This window comes from Anolis carolinensis, chromosome 1 (assembly GCF_035594765.1).
Source record: "Anolis carolinensis isolate JA03-04 chromosome 1, rAnoCar3.1.pri, whole genome shotgun sequence".
Classification (NCBI taxonomy): domain Eukaryota; kingdom Metazoa; phylum Chordata; class Lepidosauria; order Squamata; family Dactyloidae; genus Anolis; species Anolis carolinensis.
In genome coordinates this window covers 166,358,228-166,374,711 of record NC_085841.1, presented here as the reverse complement: position 1 = coordinate 166,374,711, position 16,484 = coordinate 166,358,228, and the positions used below count along the sequence as shown (strand labels likewise).

The 16,484-nt window shown below is 39.8% G+C and overlaps 1 protein-coding gene across 1 annotated transcript in view; it reads right to left on the bottom strand.

The window, feature by feature from the left end:
* The window catches only part of lrrc63 (leucine rich repeat containing 63), a 29,746-nt gene extending 13,273 nt beyond the window's left edge, over positions 1 to 16,473 (bottom strand). Inside the window, exons 1-4 of the mRNA XM_008115487.3 lie at positions 16,340 to 16,473; positions 9,594 to 10,067; positions 8,234 to 8,416; positions 4,672 to 4,829 (exon numbers count right to left, since the gene is read on the bottom strand). Of these exons, the coding sequence (XP_008113694.1) occupies positions 4,672 to 4,829; positions 8,234 to 8,416; positions 9,594 to 10,067; positions 16,340 to 16,424 (900 nt within the window). The 5' untranslated portion in view covers positions 16,425 to 16,473. The remainder of the gene's footprint in view (positions 1 to 4,671; positions 4,830 to 8,233; positions 8,417 to 9,593; positions 10,068 to 16,339) is intronic.
* Positions 16,474 to 16,484: the final 11 nt, after the last annotated feature.

The window sequence follows — 16,484 nt, the reverse complement described above, 5'->3', positions numbered from 1 at the left end:
AAAAAATTACAAGCACTTACATTCATATTCCTAATAAATTAGGCACCATGATATAGAAGCTTGACTTCAACAGGTTTGAAAGCGTATCATCAAAGGAACTTCTATGGCAATCTGTTGAAGTTGTTTTGTGCTATTTCCTGGTTGTTTCAAGGAAAGTGCTCTTTTTCTTTTTCTCTTTTTTATTTTCCTCTTTTTTGACCTTCCTTCCGCCCATTTGCGTGTTCCCCTGCTTTCCCTACCTCCCGCCTAGACACCCCATCCCATTCTCCACACCCTCTCCATCCCTCCCCATATTACTGATTGACATACCTGTGTTTTTAATCCTATAATGAAACCTTTCAATAAAATATTATTTTTTAAAAAAATTTAAAAGGTAAGTGCTCCTCCTGAACAGGTTTTAGTTGTAAGAACAGTGATAACAGAATATGGTGAAGGGATAGATCATACTGAATTATTGATCTATTAGAACAAACTCAGAGTTTAGTAATAACACCATTCAGTGACATGATCTGTAACACATTGCATTTGGAATGATATTATCAAAATCATTACTTTTAAAATAGTAACATAATGAGTGGTAATTCTGTTGACAGTATCTCTGGTGCAACAGTGAATACTGAATATTCTGAAAACACTGATTTTGAGTCTTTTTATTTATTTATTTTCTTTAACAGGAATTTTAATAAAATATCTAAGTGTAATGATGTATGTATGATAGTCAATTGTATTGATTTGACTAATTTGAGAGGGGACCGTAATGTATCACTGTGTGTGTATGCGTATGTAAATACCCTGTTTTCCCCCAAAATAAGACCTACCCTGAAAATAAGACCTATCATGATTTTTCAGCATTTCTGAGGATGCTTGAAATACAAGCCCTATTTCAAAAATAGAAATAGAAACTTAGTTCATTTAAAAAGTCAATTTGGAAAAATAAAATTGCCTCTGAAAACAAGCCCTAACACATCTTTTGGAGCAAAAATTAATATAAGACCCTGTCTTATTTTGGGGGAAAGAGGGTATGTGCCTTCAAGTCACCTGATGATTTATGGTGATCCTGTGAATTTGAGATGGTTTTGTCAGTTTCTTCCTCTGAAATACAGTCTATAGCACCTGGGATTCCCTGTAGGCCTCATGTCCAAGTACTAACCAGAGCCGATTTTGCTAAGCTTCCAAGGCTCTTACCTGTTTATGCATATACTTAAAATCTAAATAAAAAGTAAAAGTTCAAAAGTCTGTTTTTAAAATAAATTAAAAGTAACACAACAGTAATTAATTGGTAATGAGAAGTGTTACTCTTTTAACAGCAAGCAATTAGCAGTATAACAAGCCACCTTAAAAGAGCATGGGAAATAAAACATGTCACTGTTCTGTTAACAAATAATAAGTAATGACTTCGTTGGACCTCCATGCTCACAAGTTTGACATTCACGGTTTTGATCACTAAAAACCAGCAGACTTTGGTGGGGTAAATACAAGGAAGCCTTGCCCAGTTTCCAGAGATATTCATAGTTTTTCCACTTTTCTATGCCCTTTAGTCCCTTGAATGTGGAAGGCTAACTGTACTTCTACAAAGTAATATTTCAAACTTGAGTAAACTATATATTTAAGAAAGAGAGAAAATATGGGGTTTGCTACATGAGTAGTCATGTTTTACTTAATCTATAGTATCGTTTCACCATTATTTGAAGCTGATGATGTCTAATATGTTATTATCTGTTTTATGATTGCTTACTCGCTTTTTAGATTGACTTTATATCATTGAATGTTTGCCGCTGTATGTTTTCAACAGCACTGAGTCCCCTTGGAAAGATAGGGTGGGATACAATAAAGATGATGATGATGATGATGATGATGATGATGATGATGATGATGATTTGATACACAACAAGATTAGTATACAGCAAACAAGATCACTATGCTGGTTGTTGTATTGAATCACACACTGGACATTTCCCATTTGTCTAGGACTATGTGATGTATTGGTGAATAATGCATGCAGATCCAAGTAGGGTGGCCTTTTTTAGCTGACAGATGGTAATTATATTTATTTATTTACAGTTTTTATATTCCGCCCTTCTCACCCCCAAGGGGACTCAGGGTGGATCACAATGTACATATATGGCAAACATTCAATGCCATTAGACAGACAACACACAGACAGACAGACACAGAGGCTATTTAACTTCCCGGCTTTGTGAGGGTATGCTCGATTCCGGCTACAGAGGGAGCTGCTGCTTCATCATCCACTAAGACGGTGAGTCCTTTTTTGATGGAGTACTTCCTCATTGTGATGCCTCATAGGTTTTGTAGTCCCGCTCCTAGTGTCCCTGTGGCAGATGAGGATGAAAACATGGGTTTTCTCCGGATCAACAACAGCCGGAATCCTTCCAGATGCCTGATGTTGATGTTCTTGCCCAAAAACCAATTAACACAGACCTTGAGCAGCTTTCACCTCCCTTCGCTAGGAGACAGTCCTTTGCTGCAGACAGGGGAGTGAAAGAGCGGGTTCGCAGGAGCTTAAGAATTGCAGCCAAACAAGACACTGATTAGCCATGTTTCCCCTGGGAAAATCCAGGGAGTCTCACATCTGGACAGTTGGGTTTCGTTTCTTGTTCTCTAGGGAAAGAGAACGCTGGACACCTGTTTGGCGGGAGAACGAGACCCAGTTAAAGGTGCCTGGCACGGTTGATTCAGTGCGGAGACAACAGAGCAGCTTCAGGAGTGAAAACGTGTTCCAGCCTTGTGTGGACGTCGCAAAGTCCGCAAATCCAGTTTCCTTGCCTTGCTTATTCAAGTATTTCAAGAATTGCCTTGCCTTGTTCTTAGTCACAGACCTTGTTCCTAGAATCAAGTTTTTGTTCCAGCCTTGTTGTGGATTTTACCTTGGACCTTGAAAGACCTTGGACAATTCCCCACACTATTGCTTGGCAATAGTGTGTGTTTCGGTTATTTGGATTTTATCTTTGGACTCTAATATCATTTATTGGACAAACTATTTCTGGACTATATTTGACCTTATTTGAAAGGTCTGCTTCTGGACTATATTTTTTACTTGCTTTTATCATTCTTATATATTTCCTTAATAAAGATATTAGATAGTTTATTGGCCTCCGTGTATGGTTCTTGGTGCTCTGCTGCCTTGAGTGTGACACTCATCCGGTGTTGTAAATCAGTTAAATTAGCCTCCCCGCATAAGTGGTCCCTAAATTTTCCTACTTGACAGATGCCACTGTCTTTCAGGTTGTTTAAGTCAATAACGAGCAGCGCTATTTTTTTTATTTTAATTCTCGGGTGTTCACTCCAACACGGGCTGGCCTCGAACATGACCTCTTGATCAGAGTGATTTATTGCAGCTGGCTACTAACCAGCCTGCGCCACAGCCCAGCCAATTATTTTAAAGTGCTGGCCAAGGACTTTAGGCACTGCACCCAGTGTGCTGATCAGAGCTGGGACCACCTTGACTGGCTTGTACCAGAGTCTTTGCAGTTCGATCTTTAAATCCTCGTATCTCATAAACTTTTCCAGTTGCTTCTCACTGATTCTGCTGTTACCTGGGATTCCAACATCAACGATCCATATTTTGTTTTTTTCCATGATCATGAGGTCAGAAGTATTGTGCTCCAAAATTCTTGTCAATGTGAATTCGGAAGTCCCAGAGTAGTTTAAAGTTTTCATTTTCTGTTACTTTTTCAGGTTAGTCACCAGCAGATTTGTGGCACAAGTTCCAATAGATCATCTAAGCAATGGTATTATGCCTCTGCGTGTAGTTCGTCTGTGCAATCTCCTTGCAGCAGCTAAGTATGTGATCCATCGTTTCATCTGCTTTCTTGAAGAGCCTACATTTGGAATCTGTAGTCGACTTTTCAATTCTGGCTTTTCAATGATGGCATTTGTAGTAATTGCTTGTTCTTGGGCTGCAAGAATCAGGCACTCCATCTCCTTTTTCAAAGTTCCATTTGTGAGCCACATCCATGTTTTTTCCTTGTCAATTTTTCTCTCAGTTTTTTCGCAGGAACTGTCCATGGAGAGCCTTCTTTTGCTAGTTTTCTCACCTGTTCTGCATTGTATTATTATTATTATTATTATTATTATTATTATTATTATTATTATTATTATTAAGAGAAGGTTATGTGGCCCCACCTACACTGCAGTTTCAAACTGGTATTGAAGAAAGTGATTTCATTGTACAGATGATTACATAGGAAATCCTGAATCCAATTTGACTGGATCTATACTTCCTTTTATCCCAGGATCTGGTCCCAGATTATCTGCTTTGAACTGGACTATATGAGTCTACACTGCCAGATAATCTGGGATAAACAGATAATCTGGGATCAGATCCTGGGATAAAGGGAAAATGTAGATACATCCTTTGAGGCCATGATGGTGATGACACAAGCCATAAAGCACTGATGCACATGAAGGACTTTTTTCACATGCTTTTGTGGTAGTTTGTTGTCTGGTGGCCACCACAGTTTCAAGTTAGCTTCAAACTTCATTACATGGTCAATGTAGATGAGGTCCACGAAAAGAAGTGAAATTGACCAAGACAGAAGTCTCCAAATCCCATCTTTTCCAGTGTTCCTATGTGGAAGTACAATAGAAATCCTATCTGGGCCATCTGAAAAAGTAACAGAAGGAATGCATGTGCACTTTGAGGGACAGTACCTTAAGACTCAGCCCAGTTCTTCTATGTGTTAAGCAGAAGGATTTTGCCATTTCAGCCTTTTCTTTTAATTGATTCTCCTCTTCCTCCTCCCATGACAGTGGTTTATAGGAAACACCAGAGATTAAGGTTGCTGAAAAATCGATGTCTTCTGCTGATTCTGCAATAAATGTAACGTGAAATATTTAACAAGGGAGGTAACAGCATATTTTCAAGCCACTGACAACAGCAATTTGAAAAATAAAAAATGTGTGTAACATAACAGACAGTATTAGGGTAAAACTCTATCTACACAGGCCTAAAATCCAAAATTTCAGATGACGTTTCAGGCTAATCCGTTCCAACCTGGAGTCAACCTGACTTTCCAGTTTAATTCAGGTTTAGAAAATACCTCCAAAGACTTCAGGGAAGGTCTGGACCATTGCAGATATGGATCTGCGGAGAGAAATACCTGGGATCACCATCTGGGAACTGCATGTATAAGGTTATAGCACAATAGTGCCATTTTTGATCATGAGCCATTACACTATTAACTAAAACAAAGTTAAAGAGAGGAAGTAAATCAACAACTTTAAGTTCTGATATACATTGAAATTAATAAGAAACCCATTGAGAATGGGAATAAAATGTTGAGACTGGTGCAACAACAACAAAAAAAAATTTATTTTTTATTTTAGTAAGAGAAGCAGAGCATCAAATACTGCAACCTTCTGATATGTTTGCTTTCTCGAGGAGCTCTTACTTAGGATGTTATGTGAGCTACACACACACACAAGAATAATACCAATCATACTCAGCTATATTTTTCCATTCCAGAACTTTTTTCTAATATTGAACAGTGTATAGTACAAGTATAGAGTACGTCCTGGGCCCGGTTCTGTTCACCATCTTTATTAACAACTTAGACAAAGGGCTAGAAGGCACGATCATCAAGTTTGCAGATGACACCAAACTGGGAGGGACAGCCAACACTCCAGAAGACAGGAGCAGAATTCAAAACAATCTTAACAGATTAGAGAGATGGGCCGAAACTAACAAAATGAAGTTCAACAGGGACAAATGCAAGATACTTCACTTCGGCAGAAAAAATGGAATACAAAGATACAGAATGGGGGACGATGCCTGGCTCGACAGCAGAACGTGTGAAAAAGATCTTGGAGTCCTCGTGGACAACAAGTTAAACATGAGCCTACAATGTGATGTGGTGGCTAAGAAAACCAATGGGATTTTGGCCTGCATAAATAGGGGTATAGCGTCTAGATCCAGGGAAGTCATGCTACCCCTCTATTCTGCCTTGGTCAGACCACACCTGGAATATTGTGTCCAATTCTGGGCACCACAGTTGAAGGGAGATGTTGACAAGAAGGAAAGCATCCAGAGGAGGGCGACTAAAATGATCAAGGGTCTGGAGAACAAACCCTATGAGGAGCGGCTTAAAGAGCTGGGTAAGTTTAGCCTGCAGAAGAGAAGGCTGAGAGGAGACATGATAGCCATGTACAAATATGTGAGGGGAAGTCATAGGGAGGAGGGAGCAAGCTTGTTTTCTGCTGCCCTGCAGACTAGGACGCGAAACAATGGCTTCAAACTACAGGAAAGAAGATTCCACTTGAACATCAGGAAGAACTTTCTCACTGTGAGACCTGTTCAGCAGTGGAACTCTCTATCCCGGAGTGTGGTGGAGGCTCCTTCTTTGGAGGCTTTTAAGGAGAGGCTGGATGGCCATCTGTCGGGGGTGCCTTGAATGAGACTTTCCTGCTTCTTGGCAGGGGGTTGGACTGGATGGCCCGTGAGGTTTCTTCCAACTCTACGATTCTACAATTCTACGATTCTATGATTCTATATTACAGCATGTCTCTCAGCTATCTCAGTATGTCACAATGCACAGCATGCACTGAAGTTTTAGCTTGCTTCCTTGGCAGCAAAATACATATTGTATGTAATATATAAGGTTGCATTGTTCATAATACCTGTGCCTGAATTTAGTAAAATGCTTATAAATGCTGTATTAGTGCACCATCATAATATTTAAGAACTGACTGGAGAAGTTTCTTCTTTGTTATTGTTGACTACGGTTTATAGAAAAGGGTCCTAATTTATGTGTTTTTTTCTTTTCCAAAATGTTAGGGAAATGAAACAAGAGATCATGTACGACAGCACCCTGGTGGCTGGAACCGAGCACAAACGTCCAAGATCCCAAAGATGCGAAAAACCTATATATACCTCTATCTATGTACAATTGTCTGTCTTGTCCGTTCATAAATGGCATTGAATGTTTCCCGCATATGTATGTTCTGTGATCTGCCCTGATTCCCCTTCCAAGTGAGAAGGGCAGAATATAAATACTGTAAATAACTCATGAAGTACCCAACCACAGATGTCTGAAAAAATCTTTTTAAAAATTGGGTGAAAATGTGAGTTTTTTTCGGCTTGAACTCTTTTCCTTCCAGTAAAATGGGGAGGGGGATTATGAGATATTTTCTTTTAGTATTATGAATTAATATGGTATTCACCAATATGGCCCTCAAACATTTCTAAAAACTATATAATAAAATGTTGAAACGTGCTAAGAATTGTCTGAAAATATTTTGGTTTTGGTTTTAATAAGAGAAGCAGAGCATCTGAGTCTCCTCGGAGAGAGAGGGTGGGTTAAAAATAAAGATTATTATGGCATTATTATTATTATTATTATTATTATTATTATTATTATTATTATTATTATTATTAAATGAAAGCTTTTTTGGTTAGAATATGTCCAGTATCAAATCACTATAATGGTATTGCTGTCCCCAGTTCTTTTTATGGTAATGAGTTATGCCTGCTTGGCAATAATAATAATAATAATAATAATGAAACTTTATTTGTATCCTCAAAGGGACTCATGGCGATTTCCAACAAAAAATGGCAAACATTCAATGCCAGAATACAGTAACCAAAAGCAACAAACAGTCCACCCAAATTCCAAAAGAAAATTCACAACTACTGTATAACAAAATTAAAATTGTAACAGATAAACAAAAATAAAGTAATAACATAACCAATCAACTCTGTATATCTAACATTAAAACACAAAAGAAATTTAAGCAAATCTAATATGTAGAATTAATACAGCCAAAATAATTCCCTCTGTTTTACTAACATTGATGTTCCCGTTTTTATTGGAATGGGTTATCTACTCTTGAAACTGGCATAACCAAAGAGTTTCCTTATACTTTGTTATAGTTGCAGCATTTTAATTCTTGTAGCTCCATTTGTTGCAATAATTAATATAAAATAAACATAAGTTCAATTTATTCTGGATAAATTGTACCTTTAATACATCAAAATATGTCAAAATGACATACTGTATAACCAATGTTTTGTTCCCAAAGGGATACAATGACTTTTAATCTGGAAATAAGAAGGTATTAATGGTGCATTTTCAATTTTTCTGAAAATTTTCATTACTTGTTGGAAAAGAAACACCCCTTCAAGATTTGTTTAAAAATTCAGGGGGAGGGGACTTCCAAATTTCCAAATATTTTACATGCATACCCAGCACACATAGCATACATAAATGGTTTCTACCTGCATAAGTCACTCTTTTCTTTTTCCGTTTTTTTGCCAGGAAACTGGTCTCTCCATCAGCAGCAAAGCCATCCCTCTCTTCACCCTGGAAGCCTTCCTCATCCTCATCTTCATCCTCATCCTCACTCGAGGACTCCTCTTCCTCTACATCACGGAGGAAGCTCCTCTCCTTCAGCATATTTTCTGGAAAAATATGTAAGTTAAATTGAAAGAAGGATCTCTAAAGTGTTGCAGAAGGAAACCCTCCCTTGTTTTCATTTTGAAAGTAGCCATCACAATTAAGCAGATTAAAATATTTGTATTTCAAGTGTCACATCTTTTTTCAGTTTTTTTCCTCTCGACAGCTTTCTTCTCTATTTCTGCTATTATTTTATTACGGTATGTTGTTCCTGTTTTTTTTATTCTCATATTTGCTTTACTAGCGTCCCAAATGGTTCTAATTTCAGTACCTTTATCTGAAATACCCTCAAAATATTCTTTAAAATGTTTTTTAGCTTTATTTTAATTCTAGTCTCAGACTCCAACTGAAGGAAGTTTTTTTTTTTGCCTATCAAGTGTAATACAACTGGGTTATGATCAGAGAAAGCTCTTGGCAAATTCTCATTTTTTGCTATATTTTTAGCTATATTTTATTTATTAAAATAATAAATAGGGGTTGCTGGGTTGATTTCCCTGCAGCCAGGATGATGGGGAGGTGGCGAGAGAACCCGGTTTCCCACTCCACCCGCCCTACTGTTGCATTTCTCAGGCCTCCCAACAAGAGATGGAGTTGGCTTTGTTTTTAACAGACCCCCACATCCCAAGAGCTGCCTTCCCTATTGCCCTACAATACAGAACCCCAAGAAACCCACCTTTCCCAAGGCATACCAGACCATGCTGCCCCTGGCTTAAATATGAACCCACCCACACCAAGTCTGCTTTGCCTCTCCTCCATTCTCCCTCCGCAACCCAGCTGGGCCGCTGTGAGACGGGAGAAGAGGAAGACACTATGCCTGTTTTTTAATTCTCAGATTTTCTTTACTAGCATCCCAGATGGTTCTAATTTCAGTGCCTTTATCTGAAATATCCTCATAATATTCTTTAAATTGCTTTTTTTAGCTTTATTTTAATTCTGTGTTCTTTTTATAATATAGAGTCAGCCAGCCTACAATTTAAGAAAGTTTTTTGCCTATCAAGTGTATAATATATACACTTTAACTATATAATTTTAAATATTTACAACATTCAAATTCTCAGCTACCCAAATTCATGATGTTGAACAAAGCTTTGCAGATAGTATCAATAATAGCTAAAAGAGAAACTAAGGAATTCAATTCAGTGCTAAATAACACAAGAAGCATCAAAATCCAACATACAGTACCTAATAGAATCAAGCTTGTAGGTTTTCGTTGTTCAACAAGGGGTAGATCATCATACGAGAATATTATGCTAGAGATTGCTTCAGGGCCTCTTCTCTCTACAGCAATCAGCTGGCTAGATAGTATTTCATAGTTGTGACTAGAAAGTATTGGCTTTCTAATTTCAGATGGCAAAACCCGAAGATGAAGACCAGTTACGAATATAGCCAGGCCTCGTAGTATAAAATCTGAATCTAAATATGGGCGGTCTCTGAGGGCAGGCATGCGAAAGCGGAATGGTCTACGACGATTTTGTATTGGGAAACTAGGAGGCCCACTAGTCTGCAGAGGAATAACAAAATTTCTCTTGGGAATTTGTATTCCAAAATCATAGTCTGGAAAACACAGAACAATTGGTTGCTTCTTCTCAGGTGCTGCAAGCTGGACATCCTCTATCGCTGATATTTTTTTGAATTCTTTATCTTCTTCAATAGCACCTATTTTGTAGAATTGTATATTGGAGAGAGGGAAAAAGAAGGAGAAAAAATATTAAAGAAATCTAAAATAGCATTGCACGCACACATATAGGACCCCTGTGGATACCAGAATCTGCAAATGCCAAAATCCAACAGTGTGGTAAAATGTTGTTCCTCATATAAAACTAGCTTTGCCCAGCCACGTGTTGCTGTGGCTTATGGGAATCATTTGTTGGCCAGGTAGAATAGCAGTGAATAGCCTTGCAGCAGCAAAGCCTGGCTTTTTTCTTCTTATGCGTTATGTTCACTTGCAATCGTTTGTTGGTAGGCGTTAGCTGGCCCTGACTTCCCTTTTTTTGGAGTGTTGTTGTGTTTTCACTGTCCTGGTTTTAGAGTGTTGTAATAGTAGGAGCGTGGTTTTGTTTTGTTTTTTCAATGGATTTCCCTTGCTAGGAACCAGACAGGCAAGTGTTGTTTGTATACTTGTGGAATATAGTTTGTCCAGTGTGGGAGAATGAACTCCTGTCTCTTGAAGGCAAGAATGAATGCTGCAATGTGTCACCTTGATTAGCATGTAATAGGCTTGTAGCGTGATAGCCTGGCTGCTTCCTGGCTGGGGGAATTCTGTGTTGGGAGGTGTTAGCTGGCCCTGAGTGTGTCCTGTTTGGAATTTCCCTGTTTTCAGAATGTTGGAAGTAGTCTCCCTGATTACTATGTATCGTCCTTGTTGCTTATAAGACGGTAGGGGCTTGAGCCATCTTGTTGGACTCTCCAGGTGTTTTTGGACTTCAACTCCCATAATCCCAAATAGCCAGTTTTGGATTGTGGGAGTTGAAGTCCAAATGGGGGCCCATTTTGTCAGAGAAGTGCTTGTTTGAACTAAAAGAAATGGCCTCGCAGCCCTTCGGAGAACGGCTGGTAAGGAAACTGAGGTGAAACTGATGTAATGGCGCTGTTTGTTATTCCCTCCCTGCTCTTCCATCCTCCCTCCCTCCTCCCACCAGCGTGCGCACTCTGCCCTTTTGTCGCACCTCAGAATAGTTCACCTTGCTGTAGACACCAAGCCACACACAGAAGATAGTCTTTTGTAGTTTTATTGAGCAAAAGCAGAGTATATATAATATCAAAGCATGCAGAAATATAGTTCCAAAAGTAGTTGCAAAATAGAGTCAATAAATCCAATAATCCATAGACAAGAAGCAATAGTCCATCCCCAAAGATATCAAAGTCCACAGGTTACAAGGATTCACGAACTGTAGATTTTCCAAAGCAGAAGCAGCATGCAGACATAAACCATCCACCCTGATGAAGCGAGGATTTGCTTTGACAGAGATTTGCCTTTCAATACACTGATTTTAAAAACAACCCAAAAATGCATTTCTTTTCCCTTCAGTGGCCTCCCGTTTCCCAGCTAATCTCAGGCTTCGTTGAGGCATTCCTTTCCATTGCAAATGATCCGTCCAAGAAAGCAACGGGGCCTGACTGTCAAGGCCAAACAGCTCGTTATCATTATCTTGCACCTGAACGGGAGCCTGAGACAGATCTGGCTCATTATTTCCCATGGGAATGCTTCCTTGAATCTCATCAGTGACAGGCAGTTCATCCACAGGCTGCACCTCTGGACCAGCCTGTGTTTGAACTCCATAGTCCGGCCGGAGGGAGGGCCGGAGGGAGGGTGGACTTAAACAAACAGGCTTGCAGCCCTTTGGAGTGTGGCTGGTAAGGAAACTGAGGCGAAAATGAACTAACATTGCTGTTTGTTATTCCCTCCCGGCTCTTCCGTCCTCCCTCCCTCCTCCCGCCAGCGTGTGCACTCTGGCCTTTTCGGACGTGTCCGGTCAGAGGGAGGGCGGGAGGGAGGGTGGAAGAGTCGCAGAAGGGCGAGGGGGGCCCATTTTGTCAGAGAAGCCCCTGACTGAAGTAAAACAAAATAAGTTGTAAAAAGCATGAAAAGTGGAAAGCTTCCCTTCACCCTTTTCTCCTCTGCCTCCACCTCCTCCACACTATGGAGGACTTACCTGATGTGGTTGAGTAGGCCTGTTTTAACTGGGGTGAGAAGCAATCCCGCCTCCCCTGTCAATGTCCTCCTCCCTCGTGTTCCGTAAGCCGTAAGTGCAGTAACGGTTTGAAAAGTTTGGTTGGGCTTGACGCGCTGCTGTGTGAGCCTGTCAATGACATAGCTATTCCAAGGGTGAGGGCTTCTCTGTGCATGCGCAGAGAGCATTATTCGTTTTTTGGGTATTTTTAGTGATTTCCAAATGGTATTGTTTGTTTTTTTAAAATGTATAAACACAGTCCAGGTGACCATGTCTTTTGTGGCCAAATTTTGTGTGTTTTGGTTGTTTACTTTTGTTGTTTATGTTAAAGGAAAAACTAACAGAACATATATAGATGGCAAAATTAAGGTTTGCTTTTTGTAATATTTGAATATTTTAAGCCATAAATGTTTGAATCCGTGGATGCAGAATTCAGATACAAAGGGCTGACTGAGTGTTTGTGTGTGTGTATAAAGACAAACACAGATATATCTATCTATACATTCTAATTCAGGCTGTGGCTGTACAAGGCAAAATATTGTGTAGTTTGTTCCAGAGCTGTCCTGGACACTCCATGGGTAAGTCTGCACATACTGGTGTGGAAGTTTTACAGTCCACATGAATAGTTGCTGCATTTTGCTGGACAGAAGCAGCTCCCAACAGAACTTTGCTACGACATTGCTTCTGGTGAACAACGGGATCACCAGAAGAGACATTGTCAGACAGGTTCTGCCAAGGAATTGCTTCTGACTGGTGAAACAGTGGTGGGTCTTTTTGACATCTGAACACAGCATCGCCCCATATCCTGCCCAATCCAGCTGCCCACAAAACAAAAACACAGGGAATCACTTCAGATTCCCAGATGCTTTGGAGTAATCTGTAGTTCTTTCTGTGATGGATTAAATCAGAACTTTCCAAATTGTGTGCTGCGACACGCTAGTGTGTTGGCTACAATATGTAGGTGTGTCAGGCAATTGTAACATGATACCCCTGAATCTATAGCAGTGGTTCTCAGCCTGTGGGTCCCCAGGTGTTTTGGCCTCCAACTCCCAGAAATCCCAGCCAGTTTACCAGCTGTTAGGATTTTTGGGAGTTGAAAGCTAAAACATCTGGGGACCCACAGGTTGAGAACTACTGGTCTATAGGAATGAAGCAATAAATCATATATTAAATAATGAAAGGTTTTCATGAGATATGTTGTGTCCCCATACATTTCATTATTACAAATTATATATGTATCTGTATCTCTTAAAAGAGGTTGGTTTGACCTCCAGCATACTCAAGGTAAGTACATTTTATTTGGCCCATATAGACATGGGCATAGTAAAAGAAAAGTAATCAAGCTGCAGAGCAGTATTTCTTGCTAATTAAATAAATATACCCAGAGTGAAGTGCAATGAATTGTAAATGACATTTTGAAAAGAGAAGGAAAGGTGTGGTGTAAAGAATTTAACTGAAAACTTTTTGAGATATTGTAGAAAATAAGCAGGGAAACAACAGGTAGATGACAATCATGAAGAGGGAGCAAATGAGATAGAAGGAGGAGGAGGTGAGCACAGAATTCACAAAAAATATTGGATGGTGAGAATTTGAGGAAAGAGTGCCCGCCATATAGAAATCAAGCAGCACAAAGGAAGGGAGAAATTTGAAAACTGAGAGTGTACTTCATCTTCTTCAGAATCCCACCCATTGTCCCCAATAGGACAGAATCACTTCCAAGGAATTTGATGACAGTTTCACCTTGAAAACATTATCATCCACCACATTCTGCCCAGCAGCAACAGCAACACTGTTAAGAACTGGGAGGTAATGAAAGGTAACTAGATGGAGGATGGATCTGGATCAACCACTGCTAGTAACCCAGGTTTGCTAGTCAGACATTAAACTGAGAGACTTGACACCACACCCAGGTGCTGACCCCATTGGGTAGAATGATAAAAAATGCAAGAGGTCTAGGGAAAGTGGGGAGTGCATACACAACATATGGCCTACACGATTCCCCATGCCTTGCTAAACTAGCCTGCTACTTTCAAGTGTCCCATTACCCCTTTTCTAGTATGGAATAAATATTCAGTTATCATCCCACTGGGTTTTGTGTCAGGAGGCTGAATTCCAACATTCTGTTCATGGAGTAAGAAAATGCACTATCTTGTCCAGTACCTCAGACAGCAAAATATTTGCTTTTCCTGCCCTTCCCCATCATGCATAATGTTATCATCTCTTCTTGCATTATGCCCCCACCCTATTTTTAAAGTACAGAAAAGCTAGTGTTTTTGGATCATAATCCCTTAAAAGAGCATGCTGTATGCAACATAATACTGTATTTACTCGAGTGTAATGCACCATTGAATCTAACATGGAATTTTTAAAACCTGGAAACCAAAAAAATTATTTATGGCAAATTTAAATAATGCAATCTTTGTAATTTGGCCAAAAAAGATGTGCATTGTAGTGGCTACATGCATATAATAATCTTTCTTTAAAAAGAAAAGTGTTAGAAAACCAAAGCTTTCAGCAATGGGAAAATAAAACCTAGGGTGCATCTATGTTGTAGAATGATTCCACTTTAATTGTCCTGGCTCAATGCTAAGGGGTCATGAGGCTGTGGTCTGGGATCAAGGGACTACCAAAGAATGCCAATGCTTCACTAAACTACACATCCCAGCACTGCATGGCATTGAGTCATAGCAATTACATTAGAGATGACGTCCCTCAGATAGGAGCTTCGGGTCCCACTAAAATAGCTTCTCTTTTTGTTTTGGCTCAGCACTAAGATTACCATATTATGTGAATCGAAAATGCACCCTGATTTTGGGAAGGCAATTTAGCCAAATAAGGTGAGCATTAGAATAAATACCGTAATTTATAATGTGTTACTTTCAATTTGGGGACAGAATTTTTGATGTGAAATTACCAGTAAAGCAAATCAACTGCAGCCAGCTACCATTGTCAAAAGCGACATGCGGGGACAGTCCTTGCTAATCTTGTCTCTTACTTTTTTTACTACTATTAAAATGTCCCAGTTTCTCTCTCCTCCTTTCATTTTCCTCCTTTGTTTTTGGTTTTATTAGGTCACTAGAGACTTTAAAACATAAAAGTATTTTGCACTCAACTAACTCAGCAAGGGAACCTCCGGTGGCGCAGGGTGTTAAAGCATCAAGCTGCTGAACTTAGAATCATAGAATCGTAGAGTTGGAAGAGACCTCATGGGCCATCCAGTCCAACCCCCTGCAAGAAGCAGGAAAATCTCCTTGCAGACTGAAAGGTCGCAGGTTCGAATCCGGGGAGCGGAGTGAGCGCCCGCTGTTAACTCCAGCTTCTGCCAACCTAGCAGTTCAAAAACATGCTAATGTGAGTAGATCAATAGGTACCATATGATCTTGGAGGTGTCTACGGACAACGCCGGCTCTTCGTTTTAGAAATGGAGATGAGCACCAACCCCCAGAGTTGGACACGACTGGACTTAACGTCAGGGGAAACTTTTACCTTTACCTAACTCAGCAAGATTTAAAGAGAGGAGGCGGCAGAATCTGACTCTTTCCAATTGACTCAGGCAAAAGGAAACTGCTGCAGTTGTGTTTCTTCCCCACTAATGTTTTATTTGCTCTTTATTGTCTTGACCACAGACTGATGTTGCTTGTTTTCAGCAGCCAAATATTGGAAGATATACCAACGGGTTAGTCAGAGACAGGGCTGTGCAGTTTGTCATTGCTGCATCCTAATTCTGAGCGGGAAGGTCTTCTTCCCTCTGCTCTTTCTTGTTGGGTGGGTAGGGCTTTGCCCAGCTTCTGGTGGCAGATAAATTAGGAGTGTTGTGATTCTCCACTGCCCAGCTCTGGAGAGCACCACGGATCAAAGGAAGTTCTGCAGAACAGCAAAAGCCTTATGGTATAGAGCAACAATTTTTCTACACCCAGTGTCTTGACATCTAAGGAGAATGGCTTGCTAAGACTTGTCTCAAGGAGACTGGGACACTTATAGAAGACCCTGTGTGCATCTAAGGCAGAAGTGGCAATCCAGAACATGCTTCCTAGGGAATAAATCCAGAGAGACTTATTTTTGAAAAATGGAGTTTGTAATATTTCTTGAAGTACAAGTGATCAGTCATCACCACCCCACCATGATGCATATCATGATAAAACCTAATGTATAGGATCTATCTACCCGTGTCTGTATTCCATATCAAATGCTGGAGAATGAGTACTATAGGACTGTAATGCATTATGTGGGCCATCATAAGCAACTGTCCTACATTACCTTTGTACTTTTTCTTCTTTGGTAGCAGTCGTTCTCTTTCTACCTTTGGAGGCAGAGGTCTTCGAAGCAGTTTAAGCTGAAACATGGTCCTGTCTTATTCACTGTGAAGTAAAACTAAAGAGAGAAGGAAATCAAACTATTTAAC